The sequence below is a fragment of the Orycteropus afer genome, unplaced genomic scaffold, assembly GCF_000298275.1.
Source record: "Orycteropus afer afer isolate SDZICR_OR568_19922 unplaced genomic scaffold, OryAfe1.0 scaffold00081, whole genome shotgun sequence".
NCBI classification, from domain to species: Eukaryota; Metazoa; Chordata; class Mammalia; order Tubulidentata; family Orycteropodidae; genus Orycteropus; species Orycteropus afer.
This window is the reverse complement of record NW_006921668.1, coordinates 3,956,791-3,982,439: the sequence shown is the minus strand read 5'-3', so window position 1 is coordinate 3,982,439 and position 25,649 is coordinate 3,956,791. Positions and strand designations below refer to the sequence as shown.

Here is a 25,649-nt window from a genome sequence, read left to right as displayed (position 1 = left end):
TCACTAATGCCAAGGATATCAATCTTTATGAGTTCCATTTCCTTTTTGACAACTTCCAATTTTCCTAGATTCATACTTCGTACATTCCATGTTCCAATGATGTGCTATATACCCCATTATTTTACTGCAGTCTTATTCAGCTTGTAAACATCTTACTAACCTTTATATAATAGTTACTGCTGTTTCTACTCTCTGGCCTTTGGAATCATAATTGAGGAAAAATGTATATTTAGAAATAGTAGGGAAAAAATTGAAGAGAGAAAGATATATCTATTCATTCAACAGAATTTATTAAGTACCTGCTGTATTTCAGGGTTTATTCTTGACATTATGTTGTTGTTATGTGCCATCGAGTGGGACCCAACTCATAGCTATCAACCCCTCCTTGGGTTTCCGAGGCAGTATCACTATGGAAGTAGATTACCCCATCTTCCTATGTTAAGTGAACAATAATAGACAAAAATACCTGCCCTTATCAGCCTTACATTAGGAGGGCAGTTTCTGAGGCAACAGTATCTTAACCAGATAACTAGAGTGTGACATCAAACGCAGATACACACATGTAAATAAACACACAGACCACACACATATAAGCAAGCAAAAAGACATTACTTTTGGGAGAAAGGTAATGTTGAAGATTTTAACACTTGGTGGAGGACAAAGACAGCCTGGCTCAGATGCATCCATGGAAAGCATAAGAGAATGGGAAAGAGAACCACTGAATGAGGGTGCAGAGCCAAAAACAATTGATTACTCACTTAGAAATATCTGATGTTTTGCCTAAGAATACTCTTCCGTTGAGTTGATTTTGACTCAGAGCAACCCCCATTGGATTTCCAAGGCTGTAAATCTTTACGGAAGTAGATTGCCTCATCTTCTTCCTGTGGAGCAACTGGTTGGTTTGAACTGCTGACCTTCTGGTTAGCAGCCAGATGTCTTACCGACTACACACGAGAGCTCCCTTTGCCTAGGAAAGGAAAACATTATTCTTTTTATTCTCTCTTTCTCTCATTCTCCAGATGGCTTGTTCCAAGGGCCCATAGTTCAGACCAGTACTACTAATTTGTAGCATCCTATTATTTCTTTAGTTTCCAAGGGGACACAAGTTCTGAGTTCTAAGCATTTACTTAATGAGCTAAATGAACTCTTGGAATACATCGTGTTTATAAATTATACCAAAAAACAAACTCACTGCTGTCGAGTCAGATCTGACTCATAGTGACCCCTCCTTGGGTTCCTAAGGTGGTATCTCTACAGAAGTAGATCACCCAGTCTTCCTTCGGAGGAGTGGCTGGTGGGTTTGAACTGCCAGCCTTCTGGATAGCAGTCAAATGCCTTAGGCACGATGTTATAAATAATGGATTACCTGAAATAACTGTGTTTAAATAATATCTTAGGTCATTCATTATAAATTAATCCAATAATTTAAAAAGATTGTCTCCTGAACAGTTCTTTATTAACCTAATTGCATTAATTTGTATAATACTTGAAAATGATAAATTTATATCTGTATAAATAAACTTTCCTAATTTAACAAAACCATAAATATATGATGTATTTCACTCTACTGGAAATTTTAGCTCTTCTATTTAATAGCGTGAAATATATTCTTTCATAATTTCTGCTTTTCAAACAAAGATAGTTATGTATTTTTTTTTCTCTTTAGTCAGTGACTGAATATAAACTCAAAACTCACTGCTGCCGAGTCGGATCCGACTCATGGCAACCCCTCCTTGGTTTCGAGGCTATATCACTACAGAAGTAGATTGCCCAACCTTCCTTCCAAGGAGTGGTTGTTGTTATGTCCCATCGAGTCGGACCCGACTCATAGCGACCCCTCCTTGAGTTTCCGAGGCAGTATCATGATGGAAGTAGATTGCCCAACCTTCCTTCCAAGGAGTGGCTGGTGGGTTTGAACCGCCAGCCTTCTGGTTAGCAGTCAGATGCCTTAGGCACTATGCCACCAGAGCTCCTTAAGGAGTGGTTGGTGGGTTTGAATTGCCAGCCTTCTGGTTAGCAGTCAGATGCCATAGGTACTACACCACCAGAGCTCTCAACTGAATTTATAAACTTTATTTATTGTACATAGGCTGAGGTTCAGATTTTACTGAAAATTCATCCTGGTGCCTATGTAGTATTTGTTCAATCTGTTTTTGCATCCATGAAAATAGTTTCGATGGTAATGGTTGTATAATGATGTATAGATATTTTATGAGAAATATTTCCCTTTTTTCTTTATTCTTTGAGTATTTTTGTCTGTGACAAACAATATGAATTTTTAGCTGTGTTTTTTCATTTCAGTGTTTAATTGCTAAATTATCCATAAAGTATAATTTTATTAACATGTTTCACTATGAAATGGGCCATACAGGTGACCGAGGAAATGCCTCAACATCTTCTAGACTGGTCTCTACATCAGGAAAATCAGAACTGTCCTCTAAACACAGCAGATCACTTAAACCTGATGGACGTATGAGCCGGACTACTACTGATCAGAAGAAGCCACGGGGTACAGAAGGTTTATCTGCTAGTGAATCCCTCGTATTAAAATCTGATGCTGCAAAGTTGAGGTCAGATTCTCATAGTAGGTCATTGTCCCCTAACCATAACACCTTGCAGACACTAAAATCTGATGGGAGGATGTCTTCTAGCCTCAGAGCTGAATCCCCAGGACCAGGTTCTCGGTCATCATCTCCTAAGCCAAAGACTCTCCCAACCAATAGGTCTAGCCCATCCAGTGCTAGTTCTCCACGCTCCTCCTCACCACATGATAAAAATCTACCTCAGAAAAGCACTGCTCCTGTTAAGACAAAACTTGATCCTCCTCGGGAACGTTCCAAATCAGACTCGTACACACTTGATCCAGATACCCTCCGCAAGAAAAAAATGCCCCTGACAGAACCATTAAGGGGACGATCAACATCACCAAAACCCAAATCAGTACCAAAGGATTCTAAAGGTTCCCCTGGTTCTGAAAACAGAGCTCCCTCTCCCCATGTGGTACAAGAAAACCTTCACAGTGAGGTGGTTGAAGTCTGCACTTCAAGTACTTTAAAAACAAATAGTCTAACAGACAGCACCTGTGATGAAAGCAGTGAATTTAAGAGTGTGGATGAAGGTTCAAATAAAGTTCATTTCAGCATAGGGAAAGCACCACTGAAAGATGAACAGGAAATGAGAGCTTCCCCTAAAGTAAGTCGCAAGTGTGCTAATAGGCATACTAGGCCCAAAAAGGAAAAATCTAGCTTTCTTTTCAAAGGAGATGGATCCAAATCTTTAGAGCCAGCCAAGCAAGCCATGTCCCCTTCTGTGGCTGAGTGTGCCCGAGCAGTCTTTGCCTCTTTCCTCTGGCATGAAGGCATAGTACATGATGCAATGGCGTGTTCTTCTTTCTTGAAATTTAATCCTGAACTTTCCAAAGAGCATGCTCCTATAAGGAGTAGTTTAAATAGCCAGCAGCCTACAGAGGAAAAGGAAACCAAGTTAAAAAATAGACATTCATTGGAAATATCATCTGCTCTTAATATGTTTAATATTGCACCTCATGGACCAGATATATCTAAAATGGGTAGCATCAATAAAAATAAGGTGTTGTCTATGCTTAAGGAACCACCTCTGCATGAAAAGTGTGAGGATGGGAAGACTGAAGCTACTTTTGAAATGTCAATGCATCATACAATGAAGTCTAAATCACCTCTTCCCTTAACTCTGCAACATTTAGTGGCTTTTTGGGAAGACATCTCTTTGGCTACCATTAAAGCAGCATCCCAGAATATGATTTTTCCAAGTCCTGGTTCCTGCGCAGTCCTTAAAAAGAAAGAGTGTGAGAAAGAGAATAAAAAGGCTAAAAAGGAAAAAAAGAAAAAAGAAAAGGCAGAAGGCAGGCCCAGGGGTAATTTGTTTGGTGAGATGGCCCAGCTGGCAGTTGGAGGACCAGAGAAAGACACCATCTGTGAGCTGTGTGGAGAATCACATCCATACCCAGTGACCTATCATATGAGACAGGCACACCCAGGTAAACTATATTTTGGAAAATATGTAAGAACTCTGTTTTGTTGTTGTTTTCTTTTCTTTTTAATGAATTAGGTCACTTTTAACTTGAGTTTTTCTATGAATTATGTTCAAGTGTAGGGAAACTGTTACCCGAATATATAGTACCTTATGATTTAAAACTTCTTTACCTATATTGATAACGTACAAACTACAAAGTGCATTATCAATATAAGTTTTGTGAAAAATAAGTAAAGAAATTGTAATAGTATAATTAATCAGCTAATTTATTGCTATTTCATTTTAATGAATCACATTGTGAAATATAGTTAATTTTTTAAAACTACTTGTGTGTTACCCAAAGGATACTATTAAGATGTCTCACATAATACAAATAATGACATGCAGATAATCATAGGGTTGGTCCAAATATTAAGTCTCCTTTGGTTATTGTTTTCCTGTTCAGAGTTGCTATTCAATTCAGATGGTATTGATTTCCTTAGGTGTTTTCCTATGGAAATGATATGAACTGTTTGGTTTTAACAAGATACTAGATTTTAGATAAATGTAAGGATTTTTTTAGCATTAATTAATACTGATTCATATTCTCAAATTTATCTCATGAGTTTTATAAAGTATTTTTGGCTTTCTGTATATGACACATGAAATCTTTTGTAAACTATGTAGTTCTTTATATTATATACTTCTTACAGAATATTTTATACCTAGTTTTTTTCCAATTTTATTGATATACTTCAGTGAATCTAAATGTTTCCACATTTCTGTAAGTCTTTTGATCTGCTGTGTAGAAATAGAATATCACTAATATTCCGGACATTACTTAGTGCTTTTTGGTCAAGCATGCTGTTTGGAAAAAACAAACATCAAATATATACTTCTCTATTTTGTTTTCTTTGAGAAGGTAAATATATCATTTATGTATAAATAGTAGAGTTACCCTATTAAGGACACTTGAAGGATTAAATACTTTTGTTATTGTTCAAGGTTGTGGCCGGTATGCTGGTGGACAGGGTTACAATAGCATTGGACATTTTTGTGGAGGATGGGCTGGCAACTGTGGTGATGGTGGCATAGGAGGAAGCACTTGGTATCTGGTATGTGATCGCTGTAGAGAAAAGTACCTCCGCGAAAAGCAGGCTGCTGCAAGGGAGAAGGTATTTTTATTATGTTCTGGGATGGACTGTTAATTATATGGATAAACCTTAGAAAAGTGTTTTTGTCATCACATCATTGTATCAGAGAAGCTCTACATAATTGATATAAACTATACCAAATAAAATACAATTAGTATTTGTACTAGGTCAGCTTTTTTTTTAATAAAAATAAATTATATCTTAAGTACATATGTCTCAGTGACATATATTTATTGGATAATTCTGTATTGTTAATTGTCCACTACTCCACACATGTTGTTGTTATGTGCCGTCAAGTCGGACCCAACTTATAGCGACCCCTCCTTGGGTTTCCAAGGCAGTATCACTACAGAAGTAGATAGCCCCATCTTCCTTCCGAGGAGTGGCTGGTGGGTTTGAACCGCCAGCCCTCTGGTTAGCAGTCAAGTGCCTTAGCCACTATGCTACCAGAGCTCCCTATACTCTACACATAGATAACCCTTTCCCTCTTCACCATTCCCCTTTTGCCTCTTCCTTTTTTTTTTTTTTTTTTTTTTGGCTCCTTTTTTCCTTCCCCTTTATTTCCTTAATTCCTAGTTATCTGTAGTACCTGGGTGGCAGCTCAGCCTTGTTCATACACACAGCTACAGACAGACACGGACTCTTTACCCTATTTGAAAGACTTTACCAGGTAGATTTTTCATTTTTCCAGAATAATAAGAGAAATACAGTTTGAGTTCAATATAAAATAGCTTCAGTCAGTACAGGAGACGCATGAAGCGAATATCATTTTCAGTAATCGCTATCATTATTTTTAAATAGTTGTGCAAATGTTAAATAATTTTTATTAGAAACCCAAAATACTTAAAAAATTAAAATTTTGAATATAAGTAGGAAAAGCTTACCACAAATTTAACATTTCTCTTTGCTAGGTCAAACAATCTAGGAGAAAGCCAATGCAAGTCAAGACTCCTCGTGCCTTGCCTACTATGGAAGCTCACCAGGTGATTAAAGCAAATGCACTCTTCCTGCTGTCCCTAAGCAGTGCAGCAGAACCAAGCATTCTGTGTTACCATCCTGCAAAACCATTCCAGTCTCAGCTTCCCAGTGTGAAAGAGGGCATCTCTGAGGATCTTCCTGTTAAAATGCCTTGTCTCTATCTGCAGACATTAGCCAGGTAAGAAAAATCTTTTGTTTTTAAATCACCTTTGGATTAATAGCTATTGTGGGTTACCTAATGCTTTAAATGTACACACCAAGATATTGTGTATAATTAAAAACCTTCCAGGAATTTATTTTCTGAATTGCCTTGTCCCTCAAATGACTGGGGACACACTTTATGGCAATAAGTATTAAAAACCCGTAGAAACACTTTGTCAGTTATATTATTATTAATTATATGACAAAATATGTCCTAGAAAAGAAAGCTTTAGATGTCATTGATTTTTTTGGTAGGCTTTAGTCTGTTAATAGTTAAAAATACTAAAGTTGAAAGATATATTTCCTATAGAAGTTGTTGATTTTTAAAGTGTTCATTTCATGAACATGAACTGGGTACCAGCATTATGCTAGACCCTGAAGATAACAAGATGAATATAATAAAATCCTAGCTTAGCTGTGTGTTTACTCTGATGGAAAGTAAATGAAACATTTAAAACATTATGTAAAGAATGCTATATAATACCTGTGTAAGGTGATATTAAAGCATAATTAATAGATGGGGAGTACTTGCATTTTCCCAAGGAAGTCAGGAAAAGTTGTCCATAGGATCTGAGACTTTATAGAGTTTTGAAGGATAAATGGAAATCCATCAGGCAGATACAGAATTCCTGACAGAGTAAATCTTATGTGTGAAGACACAAATGAAATAACATTATACATTTGAGGAATTATAGGCTTGTTAAACTATTGATTGCTGTGAAAAAATGTGAAATGCAATTAGAAATGGTCACCCAGGCCAGGTATCGTCAGCTGCCATGGCCCATGCCAAGGTTGGATTATATCAGAAAGGCAGAGGGAGCCATTGAAGGATTTTAGGCAGAGAAATGCATGAACTGCTTTGCACATAGAAAGATCACTCTGCTAGTATTGTGGAAACTGGGTAAAAATGCCTAACTGAAGAAGGAGAAGCCTGTAAATAGCATGCTGCTTTCCTACCCTGGACTTGGGTGATTCCTCTGCCTCATAGAGTTATACACTGGCACGTCAAAACAGCCTTCCATATACCTAATTCAGGCATTTTCCATCAACTCAAAAGTGAAAATTTCTAAATGTCACCTGCTTGCATTTGAATGCTTAACCAAAAGGCTTGGCAGTTCAAACCCACCGGCCGCTCCTCAGAAGGAAAATTGGGCAGTCTACTTCCGTAGTGATCCTGCCTCGAAAACCCAAGGAGGGGTCACTATAAGTTGAATCTGACTCAACAACAGTGAGTTTTGTATGTGTCTTTGTTATATAGTGCTACTATACTAGCTCTGGTAGCATAGTGGCTAAGGCACTTGACTGCTAACCAGAAGGCTGGCGGTTCAAACCCACCAGCCACTCCTCGGAAGGAAGGTTGGGCAGTCCTACTTCCGTAGTGATACTGCCTCGGAAACCCAAGGAGGGGTCGCTATGAGTCAGGGCTGACTCGACGGCACATAACAACAACAACATACTAGAAATGCCACAAGTGCATAGCTTTAACAAACAGAAATTTATTTTTTCACAGTTAGGAGGCTAGAAGTCCAAATTTAGGGTACCAGCTCAGGGAAAGGCTTTCTCTCTTTGTAGGCTCTGGAGGAACGTACTTGTCTCTTTTTGAGCTTCTGCTCCTGGCTGACCTCCATGTTGCTCAGCATCTCTCTTCCCCCATTTCTGTTTGGTGGCTTGCTTCTTGTTGAATCTCTTTTATATCTTAAAAGAGATTGATTTAAGACACACTCTACACTAATACTGTCTTATTAACATAACAAGGACACCCCATTCCCAGCTTAGATTATGACCACAAGTAAAAAGGTTGCTGTGAGTCTGAATGGACTCGATGGCAGTGATTGAGGTTTTTTTTTAATTATTATTTTATTTATAGGGGTCAGAATTTATAACATGTATTTTAGGGGGGACATAATTCAAGCCATAACCCAATGGCTTGCCAACCCACAGTGGTACATGCTTTGTATAGCAGAGCTATGTAGTTGTTTTTTTCTTTTTTTAATTTCTTTTTTTGCATTGTTCTCTCCCCTTGTTATGTAGTTTTTTAAGTTTTATACTTACTATTTCAATTAAATGAAAATGTGGAACTAAATACATTTGAGACTGAGGTAGAAATCATCAGGTATGCCACATGCAATAAATCTTTAGCTCTAATCAGACCACTCAGTGGACTTAGGTTAGCAAAGCCCAGTTTTAAAAGGGAAAAAACAATTTATAGAACATATTCTAAAAATGCTGACAAAGCATGGTTAGGGCTTTTATATTTTTAGCTGTCTGGGAATGGACATTCCTCTCACTCACGGAACATCTCATAGTTCTAATCTTTCTCACCATTGACTCATATATGTTATAAAAATAGGTGACTGCCTGTATTTCAGTAGTCCAGGTAAGACATAATATGAACTTTAATCAAGGCAGTGATGATAGGGAGTAAGAGGAGAGAATAGAATGGTTGTGGGAAAAAACACTAGCCTTCACAAGCCTGAATGACTAGTGATGATTGAGGTCTAAATTTAACTCCTACATTGAGAGATTTTAGTTTATGCACTCAGTTAATTTGTAGGATCCTTCACCAAAATACTAGAAAATAGAATGGTTCTCAAAAGGAAAGAAAGTAAGTTTAATTTCAGAATTGAAATACCTGTGGTATCTGGAACATCTTTGTTTAAGATTATCAGCTTTTCATTTCCACCTACCTACACCTTTATTTAATACTTCACCTTTAATCATATATTTACATATGATGATTTTATTTTTATGAAGATTAAAAATGGAGAGAATCTGTATTGCCTCATACTTAAATTTTGGGGTTTGATCTCACGCAGGCATCATCATGAAAATTTTGTGGGCTATCAAGATGACAACCTATTCCAGGATGAAATGAGGTATCTCCGTTCAACATCTGTTCCTGCCCCATACATATCAGTAACTCCTGATGCAAGTCCTAATGTATTTGAAGAGCCAGAGAGCAATATGAAGTCTATGCCTCCAAGGTATTTTAGTTCTCTCCTCTTTGTTGAATGGTGAAAGATTTTGGGCACTACAAAAGAATACTCTAGAAGTTCTCTTATACATCCTTCTGTCTCAGGGAGGACAGTGAGTTATCTTTGCTAACTGTTAAAGCAGTGAGGAAAGTATACATATATGAATAATGTAAGGTCTTTGATGGTAGAGACAATCTAGTTGGAGAGAAAAGATCAGCTGATGAAGTAATAAAAGTTTGATCATTTAGTGCTGTAGTGAGTCAGAATAAGACAAGATCACTTTGAGGCAGTGCTTTGAGAGGTTTTATGGGAGAACTTGAACTAAAAATAAATCTTGAAATATAAGAATTATATGGTACTTTCAGCATTCTTCGCCATCAGCACAACTCAAAAGTATCAACTCTTCTTCCGTCTTCCTTATTCATTGCCCAGCTCTCACATGCATATGAGGTGATTGAAAATATCATGGCTTGGATTAGGCGCATCTTAGTCTTCAAGGAGATATCTATGCTCTTCAGCACTTCAAAGAGGTCTTTTGCAACAGATTTGCCCAATGTGATGAATCTTTTGATGTCTTGACTGCTGTTTCCATTGGCATTGATTGTAGAACCAAGTAATAAGAAGTCTTTGCCAACTTCAGTCTTTTCTCCATTCATCGTGATGCTGTTTATTGACCCAGTTGTGAGAGTTTTTGTTTTCTTTATATTGAGGTATAATCCATACTACAGACTGTAGTCTTTAATCTTCATTAGTAATTACTCCAAGTCACCCAACTCATCCTCACTTTCAGCAAGCAAAGTTGTGTCATCTGCATATCTCAGGTTGTTAATGAGCCTTTCTCCAATCCTGATGCCACGTTCTTCTTCATATAGTCCAGCTTCTCGGATTATTTACTCAGTATACAGATTGAATAAGTATGGTGAAAGGATTCAACACTGATGCACTCCCTTCCTGATTTTAAACCATGAAGTATCCCTTTGTTCTGTTCCAACTACAGCCTCCTGGTCTATGTACAGGTTCCTCATGAGTACAATTAAGTGTTCTGGAATTCCCATTCTTTTTAATGTTATCCAATTTGTTATGATCCACATAATTGAATGCATTTGCATAGTCAATAAAACACAAGTAAACATCTTTCTGGTATTCTTTGCTTTAAAGCAAGATCCATCTAACATCAGCTGTGATATCCCTCACTCCACATCCCCTTCTGAATCCAGCTTGGATTTCTGGAAGTTTTCTGTCAATATACTGCCGCAACAGGTTTTGATCTTCAGTAAGATGTTACTTCCATGTGATATCAATGATATTGTTCAATAATTTCCACATTCTGTGGGATCACCTTTCTTTGGAATGGGTACAATATGGATCTCTTCCAGTCAGTTGGCCAGGTAGCTGTCTTCCAAACTTCTTGGCATAGTCAAGTGAGTGCCTCCAGCACTCCATCCATTTGTTGAAACATCTCAGTGGGTATTCAGTCAATTCCCAGAGCCTTGTTTTTCACCAATTTCTTCAGTGCAGCTTCGACTTCTTCCTTCCATACCATCGGTTCTTAATCATATGCCTCCTCCTGAAATGGATAATTATCTACCAATTCTTTTTGGTACAGGGACTCTGTGTATTCTTTCCATCTTCTTTTGATGTTTCTTGCATCGTTCAACATAGTGCCCATGGAATCTTTCAGTATTGCAACTTGAGGCTTAAATTTTTTCCTCAGTTCTTTCAGCTTGAAAAATGCCAAGCATGTTCTTCCCTATTGGTTTTCTAACTCCAGGTCTTTGCACATTTCATTATAGTAATTGGCTTTGTCTTCTCAAACTGCTCTTTAAATCTTCTGTTCAGCTCTTTTATCCTGTCGATTGTTCCATTTGCTTTAGCTACTGTCTATTTGAGGGCAAGTTTCAGAGTCTCTTTTGACATCTGCTTTGGTCTTTTCTTCCTTTTCTGTCTTTTTAATGACATTTTGCTTTCTTCATGGGTGATATTCTTGATGTCATCCCACAGTTCCTCTGGTTTTTGGTCAGTGGTGTTCAGTGCATCAGTAGATGGTCTCTAAATTCAGAAGGGATATAATCAAGGTCATATTTTGGCTCTTGTGGACTTCTGTTAATTGTCTTCAGCTTCAGCTTGAACTTGCATATGAGCAGTTGATGGTGTATTCCACAATCAGCTCTTGGCCTTGTTTTGGCTGAAGATAATGAACTTCTCCATCGCCTCTTTCCACAGATGTAGTCAATCTGATTTCTGTGTACTCCATCTGGTGAAGTCCACATGTATAGCCACCATTTGTATTGTTGAAAAAAGGTACTTGCAATGATTAAGTCATTGGTCTTGCAAAATTCTATCATGCAATCTCCAGCATCATTTCTACCACCAAGGCCATATTTTCCAATTACCAGTGATTCTTTCTTGTTTCCAGTTTTTGTATTCCAATCACCAGTGATAATTAACACATCTTGATTGCATATTCAGTCAATTTCAGACTGCACAAGTTGGTAAAAATCTTCAGTTTCCTTATCTTTGGCTTTGGTGCTTGGTGCATAAATTTGAATAATAATAGTATTAACTGGTCATCCTTGTAGGCATATGGTTATCATCCTATCACTGACAGCATTGTGCTTCAGGACAGATCTTGATACATTCTTTGTGATGATGAATGCCACAACATTCTTCTTCAATTTGTCATTCCTGGCATAGTAAATCATATGATTGTCTGATTCAAAGTGGCCAATACCAGTCCATTTCAGCTCATTAATGCCTAGGATATCAGTCTTTATGTGTCCCATTTCATTTTTGACAACTTCCAATTTTCTTAGATTTCGTACTTCATATATTCCATGTTCTGATTATTAATGGATGTTTGCAGCTGTTTCTTCTCATCTTGAGATGTACTGCATCAGCAAATGGAGGTCCCGAAAGCTTTACTCTATCCACGTCATTAAAGTCGGCTCTACTCTGAGGAGGAACCTCCAGTCATATTTTGAGTGCCTTCTGACCTGAGGAGCTCATCTTCCAGCACTATATCGGACAGTGTTTCAGGGCTATTCATAAAGTTTTCCAGTAATATATCAGACAGTGTTTCGTGGCTATTCATAAGGTTTTCACTGGCCAATTCTTTGAGAAGTGAATAGCTTCTTCCTTCTTCTGAGTCTCTTTTACTCTGTAAGCTCTGCTGAAACCTGTCCTCCATGGGTAACTCTACTTGGATTTGAAATACTAGTGGTATAGCCTTCAGACTCACAGCAACCCTCAAGGCACCACAGTACAACAAACTGACAAACGATTTTGTCTATCTCCCTTAGTTGTTCCAAATTGCTCTGCTCATTTCCTGGTCTCTCCTGCCCTGCTGGCTTACCTGGCCTGCCTCCAGGGCACAAACTTCTGCCTTCTGCTACTCCCAGGATAGCTTATCATGGCTTGCCTCCATGCATACAAATTCCCACCTTCCGCTGCTTCCAGGGCTGGCTTACTGCGGCCTGCCTCCGCATATACAGACTCCTGCCTTCCACTGCTGCCCAAAAGAAAAAAAAATTGAGTAGGAAGTTGCAAATATGATGCGGGGAGAAAAATGGAAACAATTAAGACTTTTTGGAAGAAGAATGGCATGATAAATATGCAAAGATAGTTTGCCAGTGTTTTTGGGTACCTGATAAACTTAAAGGTTTCAGCTAGGTGTGTGGCATTATAGATTATATCAGCAAAATATATATCCACATATTTTGGAAAAAATATATGGATAGAGGAGTTATTTTGTGGGGCAAAAATATCAATGTGACTTTAACTGACTGGATAATGGAAAGTATACATGATACAAAGATTTCAGGCCTAAATAATTGTGTAAATTATATCATTGTAGAAAAGAACATTTGCTAATGGGAGATAAAATGTGCTTATTAGGGTAAGCCACAGTGTTAATATTATACAGTTATAAATGTGGGTCACCTTCCATGCAGAAGACTGGGGTTTGATTCCCAGCCACTGTCCTTCATGCACAGCCACAGTCAACCTATCATTTGAGGAGTGTATGTTGTTATGATGCTGAACAGGTTTCAATAGAGCTTCCAGACTAAGACAGACTGGGAAGAAAGGCCTGGTCATATATTTCCGAAAAGCCCATCCACATGAGTCCAGGGAATATAAGTTAAGAAACCCTTCCATTTACATCCACCTAACTTAGTATTGGGAGCTCTGGTAGCATAGTGCCTAAGGCACTTGACTGCTAACCAGCCACTCCTCGGAAGGAAGATGAGGCAATTTACTTCCGTAGTGATACTGCCTCGGAATCCCAAGGAGGGGTCTCTATGAGTCGGGTCCAACTCAATGGCATATAACAATAACAACTTAGTATTGAGAACTTAATTAAATTTCAAGCTCACACTGTACAGCATTAAAGACACCTTTCACTCAGAGGCAAATAAGACACAAAAAAATAGTTGTTTTAACCCTTTCTCTGACTATACCTTGTCACTCTGTCATGGTTTTATCCTTCTAATGGTGGTGATCAAGTGTACTGTTTCTTCCCAAAGAAGGGAATCCTCATAGAAAACATACACAGTAGTTTACTTCTATGTGGGAGAAGCTGAATATTTGAAGATAGAGAATTACCCTCTTTGTTTCTAAATACCCAGAGCTGCATTCTCTGAAACTCTAATCTACCTGTGTCCTTGAACTAGGTGGAGGCTTACCTTCCAGAGGTTGCTGTAAGAGGATTTCCCCTTAACTAACCTGCTTAAGCATTAGGCTGCCAACTGAAAGGATGGAGGGTTTGAACTCACCAAGCGGCTCCACAGGAGAAAGACCTGGTGATCTTCTACTGTAAATGTTGTTGGATGCCGTCAAGTTGACCCCAACTCAGAGCAACCCTATAGGATAAAGTAGAACTGCCCCATAGGATTTCCTAGGCTGTAATCACATTTATGGGAGCAGACCACCAGATCTTTTCTCCCAAGAAGTAGCTGGTGTGTTTGAACCACTAACCTTTTGGTTAGCAGCAAAGTACTTAACTGTGGCTCCACTAGGGCTCCTCTTATAAAGATTACAGCCTAGAAAACCCTATGGGGCAATTGTACTCTGTCACATGTGGTCTCTATGAGTCAAAAATCAACTTGATGGCACCTGACAACAATAAAGCGCCTACAAGTCTCTGGTGGTGTAAATGGTTAATGTTTTTGACTGCTGACCAAAAGGATGGCAGTTCAAGTCTACCCAGAGATACTTTGGAAGAAAGGATTGGTGATCAGCTTCTAAAAAATTAGTGATTGAAAACCCTGGCACACCTGGGGTCACCATGAGTCTGAATCAACTTGATAGAAACTGTGTTTTAGACTTCTTTGTATGTATCTATCCATTTTCTTTCTCTTCAGTACACATATGAATGTTGCCCATTGATCCTTATTACCATGACATATGCATTCTGCTACCATGTGCTTTTCATGTTAAAAGGAGCTTAGAACATTTGATGCATTTTCTTTTCATTTGAAGAGTAAAATATATTTAAAGAAACCAAAAATTTTAATACAGTTCTGAAATCCATCAAAATATTACTGCCTTTGAAAAGATCAAATTCTGATTTAAGCAGAAATTGTCAAGTTAATTTTGAGTTTGTTTTTCCACATAGTATGTAAATTCATGTATTTGACTATACTATTAAAAAATGGGAGCTCTGGTGGCATAGTGCCTAACACATTTGACTGCTAACCAGAAGACTGGCAGTTCAAACCCACGAGCCACTCCTTGGAAGGAAGGTTGGACAATCTACTTCTGTAATGATATCGCCTCGGAAACCCAAGGAGGGATTGCTATGAGTCAGATCTGACTCGATGGCAGTGAGTTTGGTTTTGGCTTGGTATTATAAAAATACATAAATAAAGAAAAGGAACATTGGTGGTACAGTGCCAAAGGCATTTGACTGCTAACCAGAAGGTTGGTGGTTCAAACCCACCAGCCACTTCACAGAAATAAGATGGGGCAATCTACTTCAGTAAAGATTTACCACCTTGGAAACCCAGTGGGGGTTGCTGTGAGTCGAATGAACTCAATGGCAGTGAGTTTGGTATTATAAAATAAATGCTTTTTTTTTTTTTTTCAATCTGTCATTCTTATTTTATCATTCTTGTTCTATCTGTAGCTTAGAAACTAGTCCCATAACTGATACTGATCTGGCAAAGAGAACTGTCTTCCAAAGATCATACTCTGTTGTTGCTTCTGAATATGATAAGCAACACTCCATTTTACCTGCACGAGTTAAGGCCATTCCTAGAAGAAGAGTCAACAGTGGAGACACTGGTAAGTACAAAACTAAGTTGGAAGACTGAATGATTCAACTACTATAAATAGAAAATTAGAAAATGGTTATATTTGCAGATGTTCTTAAAAAATCTATTTTTGAACAGGGAGTAATGGGTTAATTTTTAAATTATGAGAGGCATTCTTTCTATATGATAGAGCCATTAATGTGCCTTTCTAAATTTTGCATCATGATTGGAAGAGATATCCAAAGATCCTCCAGTGATATTGCAAGGATAAATTGACCTTTAAAATCTTACCTCTTGAATGGATAACCAAACTATGGTACATACACACAATGGAATACTATGCAATGCTAAAGAATAATGTAGAATCTGCAAAACACCGCATAACGTGGATGAACTTGGAGGACATTATGCTGAGTGAAATAAGTCAGTCACAAAAGGACAAATATTGTATTAGTCTGTTATTGTAAAAGTTAAGGAAAGGTTTATCTATTGGAGGACATTTTCTTTGTTGGTTACCAGGGGTGGGAGGGGAGGGGAGGGAACGCTGTTAGATAGATAGAGATAAATATTGATTTGGGTGAAGAGAAGAGCAATGTACCAAATGTGAGTGACCAATATGGCAGCATTGAGGATGAGAAAGACATAGAGAGGTACATGGGCAGTACAGACAACAAATATGAACCCTTTTGCATATACAGTACTGAGTTGTCAGTGAAAGCAAACATGGGTATATGGACAGATAGATAGGAGGACAGGCTAAACAATTAGGTATGTCTAAATGGGGAGTGTATCCAAGATCATATATAGGGTTGGCAGACAATGGTCCTATAAGTTTATGTGAATGATCAGAATTCCCAGGTGTTTAGTAGAGCTGACAAGGGGCAAGGTTATGGTCATTGCTTGGTCACAGCCAGCTACCCAGAGCGACCGAGTAGTTGATCCTTTGGGTTTGGGACCATAGTCGCAGGGGACATCAAGCTCAATTGGCATAACATACTATACAAAACATTGTTCTACCTCCTACTTTGGCGAGTAGCGACTGGGATCTTAAAAGCTAGCAAGCTGCCATCTAGACGCAACAATGGGTCTCTCCTCGTCAAGAAGAAGAAAATCAAAATTAATGGAAACAATCAATCCTAGTGACTGGTACACCATCCGATCTGCAACCTATACAACTATGAGACCAGAAGAACTAGATGGTGCCCGGCTACCACTGTCATCCACTTGGAAGGGATGTAGGAGATCCTGCATAGAGAGAGAGAATGTGGAACAAAACTCAAAATCATTTGGAGGCAAAAAAAAAAAAAAGAAGATGGGGACCAGGTTTGCTGGTCCAATAGAGCCTGGTGGAACCACTGAGACTATGGCCCCTAGCTGCCCTGCAGGTCTGGAATTGAAGCCACACCTGTGGTTTCCAGCCAAACAAAGTACAGGCATGTGAATTAAACATTTACCTCAAGTAGACACATGCCCTGGAGAGAACAATCATGGGAGAAGGAAGGGCTGCTTATGCACAGGGAGACAGCTCAGGGCACAGAAGAGTATGGAGGGATGGACACTGGGAAGAGGTAACTATGGGGAGGAAGTGGGAGGAGAGCTGTTGCATTGTAAATTTTGGTCAATGACATGAGACAAAGTATATTATATGAACTGCTGTATGAAAAGTGAATTTACTCTGTAAATCTTCACCCAAATCAAAATAAAATTAAAAAAAAAAAAAAAAATTTACCTCTTAGATATCTAACATTATCCCTTTCATTGACACTAAAAAACATGGGCTTCTCTTACTCAGAAATTAATAAAGTGTTCCAAGGAAAGATACTAAGGAAATCTAACCTTAATTTCAATGAAAGCATACTGAACTTGAAATAGTCAATAATTTTCATCTTAATTTAAAAAAAAAAAAAAAAAAAACCTAGTATCAGTAGGGAAAATAATACTTCTGTCAATGAACCAGTGTTAGTGAACCAGCAGTTTCAGTGGCATATGCATTCTGAGTTATCATAGAATCCTGTAACTCTTGAAGCTGCCACCACACTGAATAAATAAAAACACTGGGGAGATGAATGGCTCTTAAACAGTGAAATTGTTAGTTAATCTGAATCAATTGATTCAGCTCCAGTTTGGAGCTGGGGAGTTCTACCTCACAAACAAACCTGAGAGAAGAGGATAGTATGATGATGATTGATCACATAGCCCACTTACTAAAATGAATATTTGGCCTAAAAATTATAGGGAGATGGTTTGTTCTTTGGAGACCTTCAGTAAAGGTATTATTAAACATCTCCAAACAATGTATAGGATCAACAAATATTTTTGAGCTCCTGTTATTGAGATGCTTTTGTTACAGTGTTCCAGAAAATGGTGGCAATCAGATACAGATGCCATATAATGAGACAATAAATCGCTTAGCTTTTAGAGCATTTTAGAAAATAGGAACTATGGATTCTTTCCTGGATTCAAAACCCACCTCTACAACTTAATAGCTGTATGACTTTTCAAAACTCAGAGATTTAATCTGTCTCTACCTCATCTTCTTCTTCAGTAAAATTAGAAGTAAATTATGATTTGTGTCAAGTGCAAAAAAAAAAAAAGCCTTTAAAATGAATAAGCTAGATACTATTCTTTTTTAATATCCAAATTGATTTGCAAAATATTTAAAGCTTTCAGTTCTTTATAATATTAAATGTATTAATCTTATACTCTTTTATGGAAATTAACAATTTTATTTCTTTTAAATAGAAGTCGGTTCTTCTCTATTGAGACATCCATCTCCTGAGCTTTCCCGGCTAATCTCAGCCCACAGCTCTCTTTCCAAAGGAGAACGAAATTTCCAGTGGCCAGTTTTAGCTTTTGTTATACAGCATCATGATCTGGAAGGTCTTGAAATAGCAATGAAACAAGCCTTAAGGAAATCTGCTTGTCGAGTTTTTGCTATGGAGGTACGTATACATTGAGAAGTATTGATTTATTGATTAATCCAATTATGTAATGATTCTATTTAATGATGCCTCTTTTCTACCAAACAAAATTGTGACATGTTAAGTAAGAGGCATTAACCAGTGGCAAATATCAAGTGGTCTCATAAAAATTCCAAAATTAAACTCAAAGTTTATGAATACAAATAAACTTAGAATTCTGTATTTAACCATTCTAAAGAAATTTATTTTTATGTTACATTATTATTTGAATTCTGAGTTTTCTACACTCAGAATGTACTTGTCGTTAGAATAGTCACACAAAGGGGATGAAAAATAGGGCTTTTGAGTTATGAATTTACCAGTAATAATTTTTGCCTGAACCTGCAGTCTCTGGAAATGGCAGAATTGGTGCATATCACATGTATAGTGAATCTTTCTTATTTATATGTATGTTAAATAACTTTGCCATTTTGTTAATGGAAACAATATAAATATATTTAAGTCAATGACAGCTTGTGTGGAACTTGAGAACTATTCTGTGTTGATACCGAATGCAAATTAGCAGAAAATATACTTGAGTCAATTAATATTAAGAAGAAATTTCTAAATAAGAAGTGAGTTTGGAGAAAGTATTTTGGTATCGCATTTCAGAAGTATTATTTTCCCTATTATTATGTTCGTTTGTTTGGTTTTTTAAAAGATGAAAAGTATTGACTGTTTCAAGTTCAGCACTCTTTCATTAGAATTAAGGTCAAATTGCCCTAGTATCTTTCCTTGAAACACTTTATCCATGGCTTGACATTATTTCTGAGTAAGATAAGCCCACGTTTTTCAGTCATATATTTTCTTTTTGAATTCCTTTAACCATCATGTATTCAGGCTTTCAACTGGCTTCTGTGTAATGTCATCCAAACAACTTCTCTCCATGATATTCTGTGGCATTTTGTGGCATCACTGACGCCTGCTCCAGTGGAACCAGAGGAAGAAGAGGATGAGGAAAATAAAGCAAACAAAGAAAATACAGAACAAGTGAGATTTTTGTTTGTTTAAATTTTAGTCCATTTCTTTATAGAAGTGTAGAACAACTTTGAGGTAGTACAGGAATTTATATGATTATATAAACTGAAGGCAAGAATAAATTTTATTGTTCTAGGCAAAGTATTAACTATATTTAGTGGAATATTTATGTGTAATAAAGATGCTGTCTGTCAAATCTGATTTCTCTTTAAACTCCATTATCATGAAGCAGTTATATGATAGATAAATGACAACATTATTACATATATATTTTATCACAATTAAAAAAATTTTTTGTTGATTGGTGAAGTTCTCCTTATGGGCATGATGAAACATGGTAAAGTGTCAGGCTTAACGATCACAATAAACAACTTAATGTTTATTTACAGCAACTGCTCATAGGCTTTGGGCAACAACCAATGTAGGGCTATGATCCTTGACAGAAGCAAAGGGACTTTAGAGGGTAAACTCCATAATCTGGCAAAAAGAGTCTATACAGAGAGAGAGCTTTAATCTTTTTAAGCAGAGGAAATAGAAATCCAAGTTAAGGCTGCTAAAGTAGCTGAGATTTGAAAAGCAGGGTAGTAAGGAGAAAAAATAAGATTTTCTTTTGACGATAAAGATGTTGTTGTTGTTGTTGTTGTTATGTGCCGTCGAGTCTGCCCCGACTCATAGCGACCCCTCCTTGGGTTTCCGAGGCAATATCACTGCGGAAGTAGGATTGCCCAACCTTCCTTCCGAGGAGTGGCTGGTGGGTTTGAACCGCCAGCCGTCTGGTTAGCAGGCAAGTGTCTTAGCCACTATGCTACCAGAGCTCCCGACGATAAAGATACCACTGTATTATTATTATTATTAATTTTATTGTGATTTGGGTGAAATTTTACAAAGCAGATCTATTTTACATTTAACAGTTCATGCACATTTTGTTTTGTGACACTGATTACAATCCCCAGTGTAACCATGTATATATAGGGTTAACAGACAAAAAAAAGTTTAAAAAAAGCAGCAGCAGCAGCTAGAGAAAACAGGAATGCATAGGCAAGAAGGCTGCAAGGAAAGAGTCTACCTGTTTTGCATAAAAATACCTTTGAGCCCTGGCCACTCCTAAACTATGCATGTTGTTGTTGTTAGGTGTCTTCCACTAAATTTCTACTCATACCAACCCTGGTGACAGAGTAGAACTGCACTTTAGGGTTTTCTAGGCTGTTATCTTTACTGGAGCACATCACCAGGTCTTTCTCCCAGTGGAGCAACTGGATAGGTTTGAACAGCCAGCCTTTTGGTTAACAGCTGATTACTTATCTGTACACAGGGTGATACTCTGGAAGACCTAGCCGAGAACAGTTAATTGGAAGCAAAGAACTGAAGAGATTCTTAGCTTCCGAGGTGGGGAAACATTCAAGTACCAGCCCAGCCAAAGGGCAGGAAGTATGAAGAACACCCCTGGCATGCAGTTGAGACCCCAGAAAGACCATGCCGAGGAATAGCAGCACCATGCCTTAGGAGTAAGGACAATGCTTAAAATCAAAGGCAAAGCAAAATAGCCCCATTCTAACCAAACCAAATGCCACGACTTGACAGAATCTGGGTGACCTGTTCTCTTCCTATGAGAAAAAATCCACAGTCTTCTTTAGGAGAAGATAACATAAACCAGAACCAGATTAAAGATAAAGATAAATATAAACCATGAATCAGATGTACAAAAGAGAAAATAAAAGTAATCGTATTTCACTTAGCTCGTCAACCCAGTACAAAAAGTTTGATGAGATTGTACTGGTAACAGAATGGAGAGACAAGCACACCCCTACTTTGCTAATGGAGAAGCAACTATCTCAGGTTGATCCATCAAAATTCATGTTAAAAATGATTGAGTAATCCCATTTCTGTGAATATATCCTTTCAGATACGCATGTATGTAAAATGATAAATATTCAGGTTGATTCATTACACAATTTTCAGTATAAACAAATGATTGAAAACAACCTAAATGACTATTCTGAAGTAGACTGGTGAAATAAATTATTTCCATTCCATTGGATTACTATGTAGCAGGATAATGGATGTTACATACATCTCTAATAAGGGATGATCTTCAAGATAAACTAACTGTTAATTGTAAAAAAGTAAAGTGGAGATCCTTGTATTTAGAATGGTACCATTTATGAAGATGCATGATATTTATAGATCATCTTTATAAAGCTACACAAAAGCCCATTGCCATTGAGTCAGTTCTGACTCATAGCATCCCAGTAGGACAGAGTACCACTGCCCCATAATGTTTCCAATGCTATAATCTTTATAGAAGCAGACTGCTATATTTTTCTCCCACAGAGCATCTGGTGGGTTCTAGTCTCTAACCTTTTGGTTAGCAGCCGGAAGCTTAACCACTGCACCACCAGAGCTTCAATAATATACAAGAAACTGGTAATAGTGGTGGCCAATGGGGAGGACACCTAGGTAACTGAGGTTTGGGGATGAGGAAACTTACTTTTTTTATGATGTATTTTTTAATATTTTATTATGACAAACAGTACCTACTATACAAATAGTTCCTACTCAAAAGAACTTGCTAAATGAGAAACCACATGTGAAACATGAATCATATTAAGCGATCAGTAAAAGTAGCTGTTTATATTATTAAACAGATGTATTTTAATTCCGCAAACCTTATTCGATTAACACTATGTACAAAGTTATTGGAAATAACTAAGTAACAGTGTTTGCCTTCTAAGTGCTTTTAATGATCTAATATGAGGTAAACATGGCATCCCATTTTTCCTTATATAAAATAATGTACTTTAGTAGAACTATGGAGTGCATTTGAATCACAACCTAAAGAGAGTACTTTTGATTAGGTGTGGTGGGCAAGTTACTTTGAATGCATACCACAGGACTGATTTCAGCCATGAAAGGTGAAAGATTTCCTAAATCAAGAAAAGTCCATGAGCAAAGTCTAAAGTGTAGGTGTGATTTCTAGAAATGTAAATCATCTGATTGTTTTTGTTTACAAGAAAAGCATAATTTTAAGTTGGTTGAATGAGCCTATAAATTTTATGTCAGAATATAAACCAAGTTTTTAATCACTATTTGGTGTTTTTTTGGGTTTTGTTTTGTTTTGTTTTGTTTTTTAATTTTTATTGTGATTTGGGTGAAACTTTACAGAGTGAATTCACTTTCCATACAGCAACTCACAATCACTTTGTCTCATGACATTGACTGCAGTTTCCCACAGTGCAACAGCTCCCCTCCCACTTCCTCCCCATAGGCACCTCTTCCCTGTGCATACACAGCCCTTCTATTCTCCCATGACTGAGCTCTCTAAGAAGGATATCTACCTAATGTAAATGTTCAGCTCATATGCCTGTCTTTGTTTGTCTGGAAGCCACAGGAGTGGGTTCAATTCCAGACCTGAAGAGCAATTAGGGACCATAGTCTCAGGGGTCTCCCCAGGCTCTATCAGACCAGTAAACTTGGTGCCTTTTTTTTTTTTTTTAATGATTTTGAATTTTGTTCCAAATTGGTGTCCCACTCTATCCAGGATCTCTTACATAGATCCCCCTCCAAGCAGTTGACAGTGGTAGCCGGGTACCATCTAGTTCTTCTGGTCTCATAGTCATATAGGCTGAGGATCACATGGTATACGAGTTGCTTGGACTAATTGTTTCCATATGTCTTTGGTTTTCTTCATTCTTCTTTGCTCTGGATAAGGAGAGACCCGTCATTGCATCTAGATGGCTGCTTGCAAGTTTTTGAGATCCCAGTCACTACTCACCCAAGTAGGATGTGGAAGAATGTTTTTGTGTAATTTGTTATACCAGTTGAGCTTGATGTCCCCTGTGACTATAGTCCCAAGCCCATAGGTCTGACTACTACCCCCTCTGGGTAGCTGACTGTAGCCAAGAAATGACTACAACCTTGTCCCTTATCAGCTGTACTATATACCTGGGAATTCTTACAGAACATAACGATACACTTGCAGAAACATTGTCTGCCAACCCTGTACATGGTTTTGGGCACACTCCCCCTTGCAGAGACATACCTAATAGTTCAGCTTTTCCACCTGTCTATCCACCCATATATCCATGTTTGCCTTCCCTGACAACGCAGTACCATATGTGCAGAAGAGTTCATCTTTGTTGTCTGTACCTCCCATGCACCTCTCTATGTCTTCCTCTTCCTCAGTGCCACCGTGTCAATCACTCACATTTGGTTCATTGCCCTTCTCTTCACCCAAATCAGTTATTACCTTTACCTATCTAACAGTGTTCCCTCCCCTCCCCTCCCACCCCTGGTAACAACCAACAAAGAAAATTTCCCTCCATATAGAAACCTTTCCTTGACTTTTTACAGCAGACTAATACAGTATTTGTCCTTCTGTGATTGACTTATTTCACTCAGCATATTTCACTCAGCATAATGTCCTCTAAGAAGCTCTGTTGACATAGTGCCTAAGGCCTTTGACTTCTAACCAGAAGGCTGGCAGTTCAAACCCACCAGCCTCTCCTCAGAAGGAAGATTGGACAATGTATTTCTGTAGTGATACTGCCTTGGAAACCCAAGGAGGGGTTGCCATGAGTTGCATTTGACTTGACAGCAGTGGGTTTGGTTTGGTTTTGGTTAAAGTCCTCCAAATTCATCCATGTTATATGGTGTTTTGCAGATTCTACGTTATTCTTTAGGGTTGCATAGTATTCCATTGTGTGTGTGTACCATAGCTTGGTTATTCATTCTTCTGTTGTTGGGCACCTAGGTTGTTTCCATCTTTTTGCTACTTAAATAGTGCTGTGATGAACATGGGTGTGCATACATCTGTTCTTGTCCTGGCTCTCACTTCTTTTGGCTATATATCTAGTAAAGAAATGGCTGAGTCAATGTTTTTCATTTTTCTGAAATAACCACAATTTCCCCCCCCCAAAAAAAAATCTACAAAAAGAAAGTATAAAACACATTAAACAAGCAAAAAGGAGCTCAGATAGCATAGTGGATAAGGCATTTGTGTGCTAACCAGAAGGTCAGTGGTTCAAACCCATGAGCTGCTCGGCAGAAGGAAGATCGGGCAGTCTACTTCCACAAGTATTCACATCCTGGAAACCCAGTGGAGGTTGCTCAGAGTCAGAATCGACTCGATGGTGGTGAATTCAGTTTTGTGGAAACAAAGCAAAAAAACTGGTGTTCAATAGCCTTAAGATATTTTTTGACCTGCAGTGTTTTGTTTTGTTAAAAAAGACATCTTTAAATGGAAATATTTTACTTCTAGCAAACAAAACAAACCCTTTGCCATCAAGTCAATCCAACTCATAGTGACCCTATAAGGTGGAGCAGAACTACCCCATAGAGTTTCCAAGGCTGTAAATAATTATGGAAGTAGAGTGCCTCATCTTTCTCCTGTGAAGTTAGCAGTTAACCTTTTAGTTAGCAGCTGAGCACTTAACTGCTGTGTCACCAGGGACACACAAATCAACTGATAAATATGCTTTTAATTTCCGCCTGTAGGTGAACATCCACCCTGAGATATAGCTATCTGGCCAACACTAGGCTGGAATTCCCATATAGCAATAATGGCCTTGAGTTGAAAAGCTGCTACCTCATTTGGCAGAGCATATGTTCAGCACTGGCCATAGTGCCCACTCTCTGCCACTGTGTGCACATTCTCTCCACTGCTCCCACATGACCCCATGATGTACCTGCTTAGGTGTGGGCTTTTTGTGACTTCTGTTTTAAAACATACCTGCTTAGGTCTTACCAAGGTTTCAGGTTTAACTAATCAACTACTTGGATCAGTTTCTTGATATTAAGTAATCTCCTTTCTTTTGGGATTTGAAGTACTATATTATAAATTATTATATTATATTATAAATGTTATTCCATAGATAATATCACTAATAGGACCATCTGGCTGAGGGTTTGAGTGAGGAATTAAATCTCACTTGTGATTCTCTCTACATACTACATACATAGGGCCATCTGCCTAAAGGAAGGAGTTTTTTCCCTAATTCACATTAAAACACTGTATAAGTTAGTACGTCTTACGTTTTCCATATATAAATACAAACAAACATATATACATATATATATATAAATACATATAAATATATAAAAATATGTATATAAATATATATATATATTAAAAAAAGAATAATGTAGAGTCTGCATAACGTGGAT

The 25,649-nt window shown here is 37.8% G+C and overlaps 1 protein-coding gene across 1 annotated transcript in view; it reads left to right on the top strand.

The window, feature by feature from the left end:
* MYCBP2 (MYC binding protein 2) overlaps positions 1–25,649 on the top strand; it is a 376,124-nt gene that overhangs the window by 313,207 nt on the left and 37,268 nt on the right. Inside the window, exons 58-64 of the mRNA XM_042781038.1 lie at positions 2,372–4,015; positions 4,996–5,165; positions 6,056–6,300; positions 9,140–9,307; positions 15,423–15,580; positions 18,295–18,491; positions 19,350–19,499. Coding sequence (XP_042636972.1) covers positions 2,372–4,015; positions 4,996–5,165; positions 6,056–6,300; positions 9,140–9,307; positions 15,423–15,580; positions 18,295–18,491; positions 19,350–19,499 — 2,732 coding nt within the window. The remainder of the gene's footprint in view (positions 1–2,371; positions 4,016–4,995; positions 5,166–6,055; positions 6,301–9,139; positions 9,308–15,422; positions 15,581–18,294; positions 18,492–19,349; positions 19,500–25,649) is intronic.